At 46.5% G+C, this 16,414-nt stretch overlaps 1 protein-coding gene across 1 annotated transcript in view; it reads right to left on the bottom strand.

Annotated features, from left to right (window-relative positions):
* Positions 1 to 203: 203 nt before the first annotated feature.
* Positions 204 to 16,414, bottom strand: part of LOC122791668 (butyrophilin subfamily 2 member A2-like) — a 327,760-nt gene continuing 311,549 nt past the window's right edge. The window contains exon 5 of the mRNA XM_044059499.1: positions 204 to 988. Coding sequence (XP_043915434.1) covers positions 774 to 988 — 215 coding nt within the window. The 3' untranslated portion in view covers positions 204 to 773. The remainder of the gene's footprint in view (positions 989 to 16,414) is intronic.

The raw sequence follows: 16,414 nt of genomic DNA, 5'->3' as shown, positions 1-16,414 counted from the left end.
ACTTCCATTATTAAGGACTAAAACAGTAGTCAATGAAGAGAATATCTAACCATTGGGCAGCATGATTTTATTCATTCATTAATTTGTTCATTTATTCATTTATTCATTCATTCATTCATTCATTTATTCGTTCATTCATTCGTTCACTCATTCATTCATTCCATTTGTTAACCAAAATGGTGAGACTGAGCTAAAAAAAGAGGTCCAGGAAGAAACACTTTATTGTTCTAAGAATTATAAAATGTTAATTCTTTTTGACGAGAAGATTATTCCAGTATCACAAACATAGTTACATAGATACTATTTACAACAACGTATTATAATTGTTACAGAAACAGCTTTAACAAGTAACATCTAATTTTATATACATATTTACAATGTCTGTGGCTAACAGGACAAAAGGTACAGAAAGAAGCTACTGATAGCATACATAGGAGCAGACTAGTTGATTAGGAAGACATAAGGAAAGGTTTATAAAGAGGGAAATGTGGAGCCAAAGAAAGGAAATGTGTAAAAAGAAAAAGAGCAAATAAAATAACAGTAATAGGTGGAGAAGCAAGGATTAATGTACTTGGATGATTGCTTTACATGTGTTTTCCATTTGTATAACAATGCAGTAAATTAGTAATGTTCAGACATAGTGTTTTCTTTCTCTTTATTAAGTTTTACATAGCTGCAATGATGATGAATTGTAACTAGATTATTCAGCTAAGGAATGTTACAACGCATCTGCTCTGGCCACTTGGTTGCGTCGAATTTAGTACTTATAGTTGTTAGTACCCAAGGCAATATGAAGAAGCCAGTTCTTGAAATGTTAATGGAATATCTGGACTTGGCTCCAACCTATCAACAATGATGTACTTTTGATCTGTAGACTGAACCACCCGTTTTGTATCTTGCAAGCTCTCCCCGTTTGCTGAGGCAGGCAGCTTGGAGAATGTGGCGTTAGCAGATTCGGTACTGTTCTTGACATTTACCTTCACTAGACCTAAAAATAAAGGTTAAAAAAAGACATGCAATTCAAGTCGTATAGCAGATTGTCAGCAATGTTTGAATGTGAATAAATTAAAAAGTCAATGCAAAGACTTTTTTTATTGTACTCAGTACTTTTTTACATGGAAGGTACTGTCGTTACAATATTGCTTAATAACAATTTTATTCATGCAATGCACTCTTTCCAGTTTCTCCATGATACAGATTCCTGAAAAGCGGTTGCCTTCTTTTTGAGATAGTTTTGTTTCCTGTGGAAGGCATGGCTGTTAGAACGCATGAAAACACAAGAATTTCACAGAACTTTCAGCACAAGCATAAGGAAAGCAGGATTTGCACATTTTAGGATGTAGTACTCAGGTGAACAGCTGAATGCTTGCAAACTGTGAATTCTATAAATCTGGGATCACTATTCAGTTTACATGAACAATGTATTACATTTTAATTATTACATTTCACTTAAACATTTGTTTCTTTTGGGACTACTGCAGTTAATGATTTGAGATACACCACTACAATATTTAAGCAATAAATGATAATGGAGACTGCATCAAAGATTTACAACCAGGAGAAATGTGAAGCAGTGAGCAAAGAATAGCTTTATATCATACCTCTCAACCTACAGACATTGAAAACAGGAACAAAGGCCCTTGTAAAGTATGAACATCCAGCTAACAGTCTGGACATCTTACTAACATAAAATGTCAATACCAAATGGCACATAATTCTTCCAGGTTCCAGTAGAAATGTGAGATACAACTTAAAAGGAAAGGGAGTGAGAAAAAAGATGGAAAAACATAAGCAACACTAAGAGATGGTATAAATTCTGCAGACTTTAATGAACTACATTTCAAAACTCTACCAAACAAGGCCATTTATTTTTGCTTTAAAAAAAAGGAGATGTAAGATGTGTGTCCTCTTTCTATAAATTATCATTGTCACTAATATCTGGGTCATGTAGCATGGTTTTCTGTGTACTAGACAGTTTTCAAAATCACATATAATGAGGGGGACTCAGACAATTGTGTGGAGAGATATATCAAGCCTGAAAACAGAGAAATACTTCCAAAAATGGGGACATCCTGTGCAGGAGTAAAGTCCTGAAAATAGGAATATTTTTCAGATGGAATTAGAATCAGCAGAAGAGAGAATGAAGCATGTCAAAGAAAATGAGAGACTGTGGCGTTTGGTGGCTGACAAAAATAAAAAGCAGTGTCCACATGAGGTGGAGATGCTGACCCTTCCCCAGGATCATGGAGGTATCAGGTTACCACCTTTTCAAATGCCCAAAGAGGGAAACTTTTTGTAGAAACGTGAGATTTTGCAGGAAAAAAAAAAACATACCAACAGCCAGAGCAAAGTACAGAACTTCACTTTTTTGCACAAATAATAGATCATTGGTAGCCTATATTCTACAAAAGGAGTGGTTTCTGGTCCAGAAATTGTAGTTTATTGGCTGTTTGGGCAGTTTTTCCATCTCTTTCAACTTTCTGGTTTAAAAGGCCACGTTTACACTTTTCTCAAATTTCCTGTAACTAGTCAATCCAGATACATATTTGCTATAGCCAGGACTGTTTGTAAGCTTCTGAGTGGTGCCAAAGTCTGCTCTTCAATTTTCATTTAGATCTACTAGTCCTCTCCTCTCATGCACTTTTTCCAAGCTTATTAGTTTAGCAATCTACCAGTCTTGTAGCAATTATTGTAGTACACAAAAGTGCTACCAGCACTAAACATTCTACAAGGAAACAGCTTCAGTACTTATTATTAATGCCCACCCCTCCAGGCATGTCTAAAGGTCAGTTCCCTGTGCTTTCTCCTATTAACCTGGTGAACTTGGGCATCCTGAGGCAATGTAGCAACTGCCTCATGTACACTGACAACCCACTCCTCTTACCTCCCAACACTCAGACTTGCGAGAGATGCACTTATATATCCAAACTGGAAGCCATGCACTCTCCAGCCAAGACCAGAATAGCTGGTCAAGAGGAGAAGGTGAACACTTGCACCACACCACATGGAACACATAGTCTTCCAGAACACACGCCAGCACTTTCACATAAAAACACAAAACACACAACCACCTTCGCTGAGGCTCTCAATAAAAATCTACCTAAACAGCAGAGGCCTCCAAGGCAGAAACACACTCGACCACCACAACACAACACTAATCTTGAGACACATAACTCTCCTAAACAGTGTGCCACTCAACCAAAGCTCCTAAGGCAAAACAGCATGCCCAGCACATTAGTCACAGGTGACTCAATAGTGAGGCACACTGATGTCCCACTCACTAGGTTGAATAAGGAGAAAGTAACAGTCAGCTGTCTGTCAGGTGCCAGGATCCACCACATAATGCATGCACTCAGGACCCTCGACAACAGGTACAAATATGACTCTGTCATGGTACATGTGGGTGTGAATGACCTGAGATGTCCCTCCCTGGACTACATGAAAAGAGACATGGAGGAGCTTTCGGATTATGTAGCCCAGGTGGGTATCACCCTAGCTCTGAGCAGCATCCTACCATCACTCAGAATGATATGACAGTACAAGCAGAAAATGATTGATTTCAACAATTGGCTAAGTTTCTGGTGTCATTCTAAGGGGATCCAGTATCTGTCTGCCTGGGATGACATGATTGACAGACCTTGATGCTTTGCCAGAGATGGCCTGCATCTGTCAACCCCTGGGCTTCCGGATAATGGCCAAGGCTCTTGCCACCCCTATAGTGCCTTTTTTAGGTGGTGTTCCAAAGACCAGATTACCACCATAATAGCTACAAACAAATGCAATCTGAGGGTCATGCTGCTCAATGCTAGAAGTCTAAATCTCAAAATACACTCTCTCGAAGCACTCCTTAAAATGGAGAACATCAACATTTATGCTGTAACAGAGACCTGGTTCAAGGCAGCAGAAAGCACCCCTGCACCACCAGCCTATAACTCATTCAACACCTTTCGGCCACAGAACTTGGACTGAAGCTTCAAAGGCTGTGGTGTTTCCATATTCATAAAGGATGCGCACACCTCCAGACTGGTAACCCAACATAACGCATGTGAGATACTTCAGGTGCAGCTAACACTGGGTAAGACAGTGATTCAGGTTGTAGCCTGCTATAGGTCCCCAACCATGTCCCAAGACTCACACTCCACATTCCTAAGCACCCTGGAGAATATTACGGTCCAACCTAACACTCTCATACTGGGCAACTTCAAATACTCCTCCATTAACTGGGAAAACTACTCATGTACCAATACACTTGTCCAAAGCTTTCTGGAATTCATTAATTCCAATGCCCTGGACCAGCTCGTTCTTACCCGCATTAGAGGTAGCAATATCCTTGATGTGGTCATTACTAGTATGGGCAACCATTGCTCTACACCAATAGTCAACTCCTCCCTGGTTAGATACGACCACAAATTAATCACCTTGGAAATACACATCCACCCCCCACAAAGGTAACCACCATGAAAAACTTCTCCAAAGCTAACTATGTGCTCCTAAAAACAGAGGTGGCTAACTTCACGGCACCCATGCAAATGGAGAATAGTTGCATGACCGCTGAATCATACACCAATGCACTGCACAAACATGTACACAAATGCATGGATCTTGACATGCCCAACAGAACCAAGACACTCTCCTCAAAAAAAAAAAGGAAGCCAATCTGGTGGTCCCCTGCCATAAACAAACTCTACAGCAGAAGGAGGAAACTGATGCGGAATAAGGTGAAGTCCCAAGACTGGAAAAACTCCCTTATCAGCCTCAACAAAAGGTTCAGATCCCTCATCAAAACCTCTAAAGCTAGCTATGAAAACAGAATTGCAGCAGATAGTAAAGACAACCACAAGGCCATTTATAGTTGTGTAAAGAAGCTCCATGGCAATACCCAGATTTGCTCTGAGCTACTGCACAATGGTACCTCCTATACAGATATTGCCAATATACTGACCGACAGATTCGGTGCCAACTTTACCCCCCCCCAAAGGACCAATCTCAATACCAGTAGATTGCCAGGCACCCAGTATTACTGTTGCACAGGTTAAAACAGTACTGTCCAAGGCCAAGAATACAGCTTGTATGGGGCCTGACAGTATCTCCAGCTGTGGTCTACATCAACTACAGAGTGAACTGGCACCTCACCTCTGTGCCCTGTTCAGTCATAGCCTCACCTCAGGCTTTGTCCTTACCAAATGGCGGACTGCTACAGTCATCCCACTCCACAAGGGAGGAGTGACTACAGACCCCAGAAACTATCTCCCAATTAGCCTAACTAGTCTGATATGCAAAGCTATGGAATGCATCATTATGGACCTAATATACAAGGATATATGGAATCTCCAAACTCTGGATCCCGCACAGTTTGGTTTTGTGAAGGGTAGATCATGTGCGCTCAACTTGGTTGACTTCTTTGAGTCAGTCACCAGAGCTGTGGATGAAGGCAAGGTGGTTCATACAGACTACCCTGATCTGGCGAAGGCCTTTGATACCATTCCCCACTCAGGAATCATAGAAAAACTCACTAAGCTAGACATCAACCCCTATATCACTAGGTGGGTTGCAAACTGGCTCACAGGTAGAACCCACAGTGTGAAAGTAGCTGACTCTAACTCAGACTGTCGACCAGTCACAAGTGTAGTTCCACAGGGTTCAGTCCTGGGTCCTCTCGTGTTTGGTATGTATATCACTGAAGTCCAGGCCAACAGGAAGGGATTCTGGCTGACAAAGTTCGCAGATTATTGCAAGTTGGGAGCTATTATTAACTTCCAAAGTGATGTTGACATACTACAGAAAGGCCTCAATGAGACCAATGACTGGTGTCAGAACCATGGCCTTAAGCTCAATGCCAAAAAATGTGTCATCATCCCCCTTGAGAAAAACGTGGCTCCCTTGAATTACCACATTGATGGTAGTCCACTGAACACAGAAGGTATTATAAGAGATCTAGGAACACAGGTTGACAGCAATCTCTCTTTTGACCACCACATTGCCACTGTGGTCAGAAATTCCTTCTATGTGGCACATCTCATTACTAAGGGTTTTGCATCCGGGAAAAAAGAGGTCATTGTCTCCCTCTACTCTTCCCTCATTAGGCCAGTCATTGAGTACAATGTCCCATTTGGCATGTACCTCACTAGACACCTGCAACAACTGGAGAGGCCGCAAAAGTACCTCACAAAGAGGATCCTAGGCCTTAAACACTTGTCCTATATGGACAGACTCAAAAAACTCCAACTATTCTCTGTCACATATCCCCTACTTAGAGGCGATCTCTGCTTGACTTACAAAGCCATGTCTGACCCAGCACTGTTAGAAATGCTACATCTAAAGAAATCCCAATCCCTCCACACCACATGCTCCAGAAACCTCAACCTCATTACCACAATCAACAGGACATGCTTGAGGGACAGGTTCATAACCCAGAGACTGCCCATGCTATGGAATAGACTTCCCATACATGTCAGACAGAGCACCTCACTGGCCCTCTTCAAGAGAAATCTTGATGTGTGGATGGGAAATAGAAAATTCACCCCGGGATCACTCCAGTGTCTCTACTCAACAGAGGCACTGGGAACTAAGGGCAGGTGGCACAATGCCAGGATAATCCTAAGGGCTAGGCTTGTAAAGGCTCCAGGGCCATTAGCCTAGTATACACCTATGAATCTATATCATTTACGTTACTTATGCTATTACATATAACATTTAGGCATTTCCGATATAAAATAACTATTTATGCAACTATTAAAGAAAACTTAGGAAATATTATTTGTCCTAAAATCTCAGGACATTTGCCATTTTTTATTTTTTGATTTGCAGGACACAACTGCCCAAAGAGGGACTGTCCTTTGCAAAGATGGACAGGTGGTAACCCTATGGAGGTCATGGGGAAGGGAATAACTGAACCCTAGAAGCAATAAAGGTCAGTAAATTTTTTCCATAGTTTACAGAGGGTGAGATGTTTGATAGTTTTAGTCATAAATTTGAAAGAGTATGCAAACAGTATAATGTTAACCAAGGGCTCTGAGTACAGTTCCTGATCCCCTTACTCCATGGTAAAGCTGTAACTGATGATCTGAAGTAGGAGATTCATTTGTCTGCAACCTGTGGGTTATGGATCCGATATCGGATCCGAACCGGCATGGTTTACCAGCTATGGATCCAAGCTCTCAGCTCCTCCCCTCACCCATAATGCCCTGCTCTCCCTACATGACCTCAGATCTAGTTTGCCGTGCTGGTGACCAGATTGGTGTTCTTGAGCTCTGCAGCTAAGTGGTTTTCTAAAGTTTTTCTAGTGTTAAAATTTAATTTTTTTATGAAAGTTTGAGTGAAAGTTTAGGCTCCCCTTTTGATAGTTAAAACTTGTTTAGTTAATTTAATATTTTTTACTTAGTTTTCCTCCCCTCGCTGGTAGCATAGTGTGTGTTTGGGCCTGTTGTGTGTTTAGTTTACTTTTACTATTTACCTTTAGTTTAAGTAATATCTAAGCTCTTAGGATGTCAGAACAACCTAAGGCTGTTTTTTCGAAGTGCTCCGAGTGTGGCCATAAGCTTTCCCCTGCTGATGGCCACACTCGGTGCGTTCGATGCCTTGGGGTTGAACACCTCACTTCTGGATGTTCCATTTGTGCAGGGTTCAACCCCAGGGCATTGAAGGAGCGGAGGTCTAAGCTGGTCCTGGCGGGACTTTTGCCCCCGGACTCGGCTCCGACCTCCGCTCCTTCGGGGGGAACTGTGTCTACGGTTAACTCCTCTCCGGCTCCCCCTCCTCCTCCTGGGACTCAACCTCCCTGTAGTGGTTTGGAGGAGAGGGAAGTTAGAAAGAAGGACCGGAGGGAGAAGCACCATAAGCGGCGGTCCGAGACCTCTGTTTCGGCCCCGCCTGCCAAGCGGGCTTCCCCTCCGGCCTCCTTGTCTGCTGGTTCTCCCCCTCCTCGGCTCCGGTCACCCGTGTGCTTTTCACCAGGACCTGAGGAGGAGGAGACCCGATCTCCATTGAGGCTATCCAGGAGGCAATCAAGGCCTACCTCGGTAGCCTTGTCGAGATCGACCTATAGCTTATCAGACGCTGATCTGGACCGGATGATGAGAAGGTTCATCCAGGCCCAGATGCAGATAGGAGTGCTCTTGCCTCCCCCCCCTCTGGGGGGGAGCTCGACCCCTTTCTTTAAACCTATTGCTCCTTCTCCGACCCGCTACCCGGGTTTGGAGCAGTTGGAGCCGAGCAGCTTCGGAGCCGGGGGTGGGTCGGCGCCGATAGTACTCGGTACTTCGGATCCGACCCTGCCCTCGAGTGCTTTGGATCTGACCTCTCGGAGCCTGGATCCGAGCTTCGGATCCGGGGGGATCAGTGCTCCTTTGGCGCCGTCTGTGTCAGAGCGCACTGTCCCCTCGGATCCGAGCGCTTCGGCGCCGGCTCCGATCCACTCCTCGGATCCGAGGGGGAGCCGATTGTCGGATCCTTTGGTCGAGGTCGGCTCCCCTTCGGCGTTTGATGTAGTGGAGAGGGCCCTGTTGAGGGTCTCCGGACCCCCGGCACTTGCTTCGGCTCCGTCCCGCGCTCCATCTGCACTGGGTCAGGCTTCCACCATCCGGCCTTTGGGACAGCCCGCTCCTTTGCCCCAAGTTGTCACTGTTTGCGAGGAGTCCTCTGACAGCCCCCCAGAGGATGCCCCCCGCAAACATACGTGCAAAAGGAGGCACATTGACTCCCCCGAGTCTCTCACAGAAGACACGGACTTGGAGGAAGGGGAAGGCTCCCCAAGATCACCCCCTGAGGATGTCTCATTTGGAGACATCATGGAAATGATCCACATAAGGGGGGGGTGGTCTGCCCCCAAGTCTTCCTCGGACGAGTCTGTGTTCTTGGAGGCATTTGAAGCGGGCCTGTCTACCTCTTGGGTGTCCCCTCCTGCCGACCCCCTGGTGGACCTCATTACCACCAGGGCATGGAAGGAACCGGACACTGTGGAACCAATCCCAAAAAGGCCCGACCGTATTCTCAGTCCCCCGGCTGACCGTGCCCATTGGAGTAAGGGGCCTCCTGTAGATGCCATGTTGACGGCGGCTGCCACCAAGAGGGAACTTGCTCAGGAGAGTCCCTCAGTCCATCCCCCGAGCAAGGAGTCTCGGATGATGGACCGCTTGGTGAAGCGGATGTTTAGTTCGGCGACCTTTTCAGTAAGAGCGCTGTACTACCTGGCACATGTGATTAGGATGCAGCGCGATCTTATTAAAGAATACGCTGCATCCCCCCCAGAGTCCATGTCGGAGGAGGACAAAGTATTGCACTCCACCCGCATGGCCACTCTTAGGTCCGTCACTAATACCTCTATGCGGTTACTGTCCCACGCTACGGAAGGTGCCGCTAGAGCTGCAGGGGCAGGCCTAGTTACTAGACGTCAGGCCTGGCTCCGTCATTGTGATTTCACGGAGCCCTTCAAGGCGTCATTTGCGAACGCCCCCTTCGATGGTTCTGCCCTCTTTGGCAAATCTGTTTGCGATACCTTGACCCAGAGCGAAAAGGACGGGAAGACGCTGTCTGCCGTTGGAATCCGCTTCTCTGTGCCCCAGAGGCCCTATTCTAGGAACCAAAAGGGCCAGAAGAAGATGTGGTTCCGGAAGTCGCAGCAATCCCAGCCCGCTCCGGACAACCAGTCCTTCCGTGGCAGAGGAGGACAGGGAGGACGCCGCCCCAGGGGCAGAGGGGCTCCCAGGAACTTCGGGTCCAGAGAACCCTTCTCTGAACGGCCCGCGCAGCAGCCCTGAAGGGTTGCCCGACTGCTCCACTCTGGAGGCAGTCGGGGGACGTTTTTCGGAGCACCTAGCGGCATGGGAGTCCATAACAACAGACCGCTGGGTCCTCCAAATCATATCCAGAGGATACCGTATCCTGTTTCGTCACATGCCAAAATTGAAGTCCCTCCCCGACGTCCCACCCGGTCAGTGGGAGGCCGCTTTGGCAGAAATTGGCCGTCTGCTAAAGAAAAGAGCCATCCAGCCCGTCCCCCCAGACCAGATCGGATCAGGGTTCTACTCCAGGTTCTTTTTAGTGCCAAAAAAGACGGGGGATCTAAGACCAATTTTAGAACTTTCACTCTTGAACCTGACAGTCCCCAAAGAGAAATTCCGAATGGTTACGTTGCAGTCTATTCTCCCCCTTCTGGGAGAAAATCACTGGATGTGCTCCATAGACCTCAAGGATGCGTACTACCATATACTAATGGACAGGCGCTCCAGGAGGTTTCTCCGCTTCCGGCTGGGAGCCAGTCACTACCAATTCCGGGTCCTTCCCTTTGGTCTCACCACATCCCCCAGGGTGTTCACCAAAGTATTAGCAGTGGTAGCGGCCCACCTGAGGCTTCAGGGGGTGCAGGTCTTTCCCTACCTGGACGACTGGCTTCTCACCGCCCCAACAAGGCATCTACTACTATTGGCGTGAGACTCCTTTCTCCATCTTGCTCCCCGTCTGGGCATCACAATAAACACAGAAAAATCCAACCTAGCACCCACACAGTTCATAGATTTTATAGGTGCCAGGTTAGACACGAGGAGATTAAGAGCCTTCCTCACTGGACAGAATTCAAAATCTGCAGCTCCAGGTGCGGGCCATTCTCCACTCAAGCTCAGTTCCGGCGGAGTTGGTCCTGAGGGCCCTAGGGTCCATGGCGGCAGCAATAGCTCTTCTTCCTCTTGCCAGGTTCAATATGCGCATCCTTCAATGGACACTCCTAGTTCAGTGGTCGTACCTTGCTCTTCCTATGCATCATCCCATTGCGATCAGCAAGGCTTGCAAGCGGTCCCTCCTGTGGTGGCTACACTCTCCAGATCTCCACGGAGGCCGCCCCTTTTGTGCTTCTCCCCCTCTCGCCACGGTGACCACGGACGCCTCCCGCCTCGGGTGGGGGGCATTTGCAGGCGGACGGTCCAAGGCACGTGGAACGATTCAGAGACCTCACTGCATATCAACGTTCTAGAGATGAGAGCAGTGCTCTTAGCGTTGCTAGCACTTCAGGCCTTTCTTCCCTTGGGAACAATTGCAATTCAATCGGACAACATGTCTGTTGTCTGGTATATCAACAAACAAGGAGGAACCAGGTCTTACCCTCTTTGTCGAGAAGCCATGAAAGTGTGGGAATGGGCAATCTCCACCAACCGCTTTCTCATAGCAACGCATATTCCGGGTCGGTCCAACATCCTGGTGGACAAACTCAGTCGCACCATTCTCACCCCTTACGAGTGGTCTCTCAATACTCAGGTAGCGGAACACATCTTCACACGGTGGGGAACTCCTTGTTGCGATCTTTTTGCGTCTCCCTCAAACTCCAAGTTCGACAGTTTTTTCGCTCTAATACCTCCTCCCGGAGGTACCCCAAGAGACGCTCTGGTGCATGCTTGGCCACCCGGTCTTCTTTATGCTTATCCCCCCTTGCCTCTGATGCTCCAAGTTCTTCAGAAAGCCTCTCGGTTGGGGTGCAGAATGATTCTCATTGCTCCATTTTGGCCTCGACAGATCTGGTTCCCTTTCCTAAGGTCTCACTCAGTGAATCCTCCTTGGATTCTAGATCCCATTCCGGATCTGATATCTCATCCATCCCACTTATCACCCCCGAACCTGGATAACCTGAAGCTGACCGCTTGGCTGCTCCAGTTCCACTCCTGATCAGGACTCCCGGTATTTCGTCCCCTGTTAAGGCCATCCTGGTGGCGGCTCATAAACCATCCACTAGGAAAGTCTACCGCAGTAAGTGGAAACGGTTCTCCTTGTGGGCGGAGCGGCAGGGCCTAAACCCCTTCACAGTTCCCCTTCCTCTGGTGCTTGACTTCTTAACCACTCTTTTCAATGATGGTGCCAGCAGTTCCACGGTCAAAGTACAACTTGCGGCAATTTCTCATTATCATATTGGTCATGACTCCAGTCCACTGATGTCTGCCAAATTGTGTAAGATTTTCCTAAAAGGTACTTTCCTTCTCAGGCCCCCTGTAAAGCAAGTGGTTCCTCCTTGGGACCTTTCTTTGATCTTCCAGGCCTTGACCGCTCCCCCCCTTCGAACCGGCGGCTACGGTAGATCTGAAATTTTTATCTTTCAAGACGGCCTTTTTAGTAGCCATTACCTCGGCCAAGAGAGTCTCAGAACTTCAAGCATTATCAGCCAAACCTCCTTACTTGGTCTTTCATCCGGACCGTGTATACCTCAGGACCAACCCGTCCTTTCTTCCTAAGGTAGCTTCTGAAGCAAACATTAATCAATCCATTAACCTCCCTGTTTTCTTTCCTAAATATCAAAACAAGGGTGAATACAAGCTTCATTCCTTAGATGTTCACAGGCAACTCAGATTTTATCTAAACAGGACGGCTGGTCATAGGCAATCCGCCCAGTTGTTTATTTCCTTTGCTAAATTTAATTTGGGCAAGCCAATTTCTAAAGTCTCATTATCTTGCTGGATTTCACAGTGCATCTTATTGGCTTATCAAGCTTCTGGAAGGCCCGCACCGGAGGGTGTACATGCCCATTCAACCCGGTCAGTCTCCACCTCGGCCGCCTTTAAGGCTAGGATTCCTCTAGATGATATTTGTGCAGCAGCCACTTGGGCTTCATCTCATACCTTTATTTCCCACTACAAGTTGGATCTTACATCTAGGGGTAGAGCATCCTTTGGCTCTGCGGTGCTCCAGAATATCCTTCCATGATGGCCACCCAAGATTCAGGTAGCTGGGGACTCTGTCCCACAGGTTGCAGACAAATGAATCGCCTACTTCAGATTTAGAAGTTATGTACTCACCATAACGTTCCATCTGAGTAGGTGTATTCATTTGTCTGCAACCATCCCGCCCTCCTATCCCCCTGGCCTTTTTCAGTTTCCTGCATATTAAGTGTTACCCTTTTCAGGGTGTTCATGCTGTTGGCAAACTCGATCTGAGGTCATGTAGGGAGAGCAGGGCATTATGGGTGAGGGGAGGAGCTGAGAGCTCAGATCCATAGCTGGTAAACCATGCCGGTTCGGATCCGATATCGGATCCATAACCCACAGGTTGCAGACAAATGAATACACCTACTCAGATGGAACATTATGGTGAGTACATAACTTCTAATTTCTAAACTGTCTGATACTAATTGTTTAAACTATGATAAAGTTAAACAATGTTTGTTTCAATGTTTTAAGTTAACATCCGAAGCGTACAGAAAAAGGTTTTGTGAGCATAAATGCAATGCAGATGAAAGTGTATGTGATTATATTGCTGAGTTAAGCACTTATTTTCATAGGTGGATGAGTGGGTGTCAGGCCACCACTTATGAAAGGCTGGCAGACCTTTTGGTGAGGGAACAAGCCCTTAGCACTTTGCCTGAGGACATGAGAATCTGATTGGCAGACCGGGGGTGTTACTCTGCAGATGAGCTGGGGAAAAAAGTCGATCTTTACTTAGCAAGCAGGGCATCACTGCACAAGAAGGGGATACCCAGTGCTGCACATGGATATAAGGGAACCCATGTTGGGCAGCCTAAACCCCCAACAGAGTCCACCAGTAACAGGGGAGGCCACTAGTTCAGGTACATGTCCAGGATCAAGGGTTAGATCTTTTAAATGTAACCAGTGGGGCCATGTAGCATACAGATGTCCACAGAAGCAAGGTGGGGAACAAAAGGTGAGGGAGCCAGCAAGTGGGAAAAACAGTATGCCAGTAGTAAGTTGTCTGGAGACAACAGGGGTACTAGACTATCATTGGAGTTTATATCCTATCTTAGTGGGTGGAAACCAGGTCTCTGCTAAGAGATATAGCATCTGATATAACCATTGTGAAACCCACAGTGGTTAAAGAGGAGCAGTTCTTGACTGGGCAGTCCACTCCAGTCAGAGATTTAGGAGGGACTCCATTCCAAATGCCTTTGGCTAGGGTTCACCTTGACTGGGAGGGTGGAAAAGGAAGCAAGCAAGTAGGTGTGTTTGAGGCTATCCCTGCAGATGTCCTAATAGGGAATGATTTTAATAATGCAGTGCCTTGTGTGCATGCAGTTACATGCAGTCAGGCTTGGAGACAGGCATATGGGTCTGGTAGTCTGGAGGAGACCCAGACAGACCCCACACCTGAAGCCAGGACTGGTGAGATGGCTATTTCAGGGTGGGAGCTGAGCCACAGCTGCTGGTACGTACTGATGAACCTTTGGACAGAGTGAATGCAGGGGCAGAGCTGAGTAGTAGTAGTACCCAGGCTGACAGGGAGGCACCGCTGTCAGAAGATACCAGACTTCCTGTGGAAAGGGAGCTGGGAAGGGTCACAAAGGTAGAGTTGAGACAGGCTCATCTCTTGGACCCTACACTAAGAGGATTCAAGGAGGTAACTATGCAGGTACCTGATTCTCAAGGAAAAGGGGAATCTGTGTACTGGAACAAAGGGTTAGTGTATATAGAGAGAGTGAACCCTTGAGGGAGAACTAGAGGGTGAGGTATTACAGCAGTGGGTAGTGCCCAGAGCCTACCATCTGGCACTTCTAGCTATAGCCCATGACATTCCTTTTGCAGGTCATATGGGCATAAAGCATACCAAGAAACATATTATGCAGAACTTTTATTGACCTGGGATTGCAAGGAATGTAATGGGGTACTGCAGGACCTGTGAGCAGTGCAAAAAAGTAGGAAAGGCAGGAGACAAGGTCAAAGCTCCTTTGATGCTTTTGTCTGTGATCGAGGAGCCATTTAAGAGGGTAGCTATGGATGTTGTGGGGCCTCTGAGTACCCCAGGTACTACAGGGAAGAAGTATATCCTGGTGGTAGTAGAGTATGTTACTAGGTACCCTGAGGTGGTGGCTTTATCCTCCATCAAGGCAGAGAAGGTAGCAAATGCTTTGTTAGTTTTTCAGCAGGGTAGGTCTCCAGAGAGAAATACTGACTGAGGTGTTAATTTCATGTCAGAGCTGCTGGTCTGTCTGTGGGAGCGCTGTGGGGTGAAGCACCTAAAGCCCACACCCTACCACCCTCAGACTAATAGTCTTGTGGAGAGGTTAAAGTCTACACTAAAGACCAAGCTATGGGCATTTGCAGATCAGTTTAAGAGAGAGGGGGACAAATATTTGCCCCATCTGCTATTTGCATACAGAGAGGTACCCCAGGAATCCACAGCTTTTTTACCCTTTGAGTTGCTTTATGGGCATAGGGTGAGGTGGCCTTTAGATTCCATTCATGATGAGTAAGTGGATGAGTGTGAATCCCACAATAGGCTGTTGGGGCATATGTCCTAAACCTCAGGACAAGGCTTAGGGAGCTCATGGGCTTGGCCCAGGAGATTCTGTCAGGAGCCCAACAGCAGAAAAAGGTCTGGTATGACAGGAATGTTTGAGCCCAAGAGTATGCTCTGCGACAACAGGTTATGGTGTTCATTCCTGTCAGACAAAATAAGCTGCAGGCAGTTGGGAGGGACCTTTCAAAGTGGTAAGGATGGTTAGTGATGTTAACTACATGGTAGAACTGCTAGGTAGGAGGCAGGGGCACAGATTGTACGATGTTAACATGATGAAGCCTTACCATGATTTGGAGGCCGTTGTGCTGAGTATTTGCAGTGGGTGGCAGGAGGAGTCTGAGGAGGATCTTTTGCTACATTGAGCCAGCCAGCAAAATGCCAAGTTATTAAGGTGTGGCCTAGGGTTGCAGGCATTTGATATGACAGTGCAGCACCACAGTGGGGTCAGCAATATCAGTGCAAATGGGTTCTCAAGACAGGGTATGGGCTAATGTATTCCCAGACAGGCTCATTTCTGTCAAGCCATGTTTCCCCAGGGTCACTTGAAAAACTAGCTTGAGTTTTCAAAGAGGGGAAAGATATGATGATGTGAGGAATTGCCAGCTATACTGGGAGAAGTGGGGCAGTGAATGTGTAACATATGCCAGCACATCTAGTCGGAGCTTTGTAAAGAATTATATGTCATTGTATATCAAACTGATTTGTACAGATGCTTGTTTTGAAAATGTGTTTGTAAAGTTGCTTGTGTTAAAAATGTGCCAACTGTGGGTCCTGCTGGACAGAAAAGAAATATACCTGTATGACAGATGGGTTCCTATTAGATGACCAAAGACGCATTCTTTCGAATGCGTCTTGATCGAACTTGAAAAGACGGAAAGGCAAAATGAAGAAGCAGCATATAAGCAAATTCTTTCCCTGGGAAAGAAATCGCTTGGCCACGTCTGTTACTTTGCCATTTTTGTCACTGTAGTGCAATCTTGGAGTTGGTATATTAAAGTGAGGGGGTGTGAGGGATACAGCCCCCCACTTTATGTTATGTTTTAAGTTTTTTTTAAATCGCTGTTCTAAGCATTCGAGTTTATAAGCTTTCACTTACATGGGGTCGATAAATCATCGTTCACTTTTCTAAGCATTCAATGATTTAATATAGACCCTGTCAGACTGTATTCTAACTGTTGAAATGAAGATATTG

Source organism: Protopterus annectens, chromosome 17.part0 (assembly GCF_019279795.1).
Source record: "Protopterus annectens isolate FY-2018-M chromosome 17.part0, PAN1.0, whole genome shotgun sequence".
Taxonomy (NCBI): Eukaryota; Metazoa; Chordata; order Ceratodontiformes; family Protopteridae; genus Protopterus; species Protopterus annectens.
The sequence above is the reverse complement of the archived record's forward strand: the minus strand, read 5'-3'. Positions and strand labels throughout refer to the sequence as shown.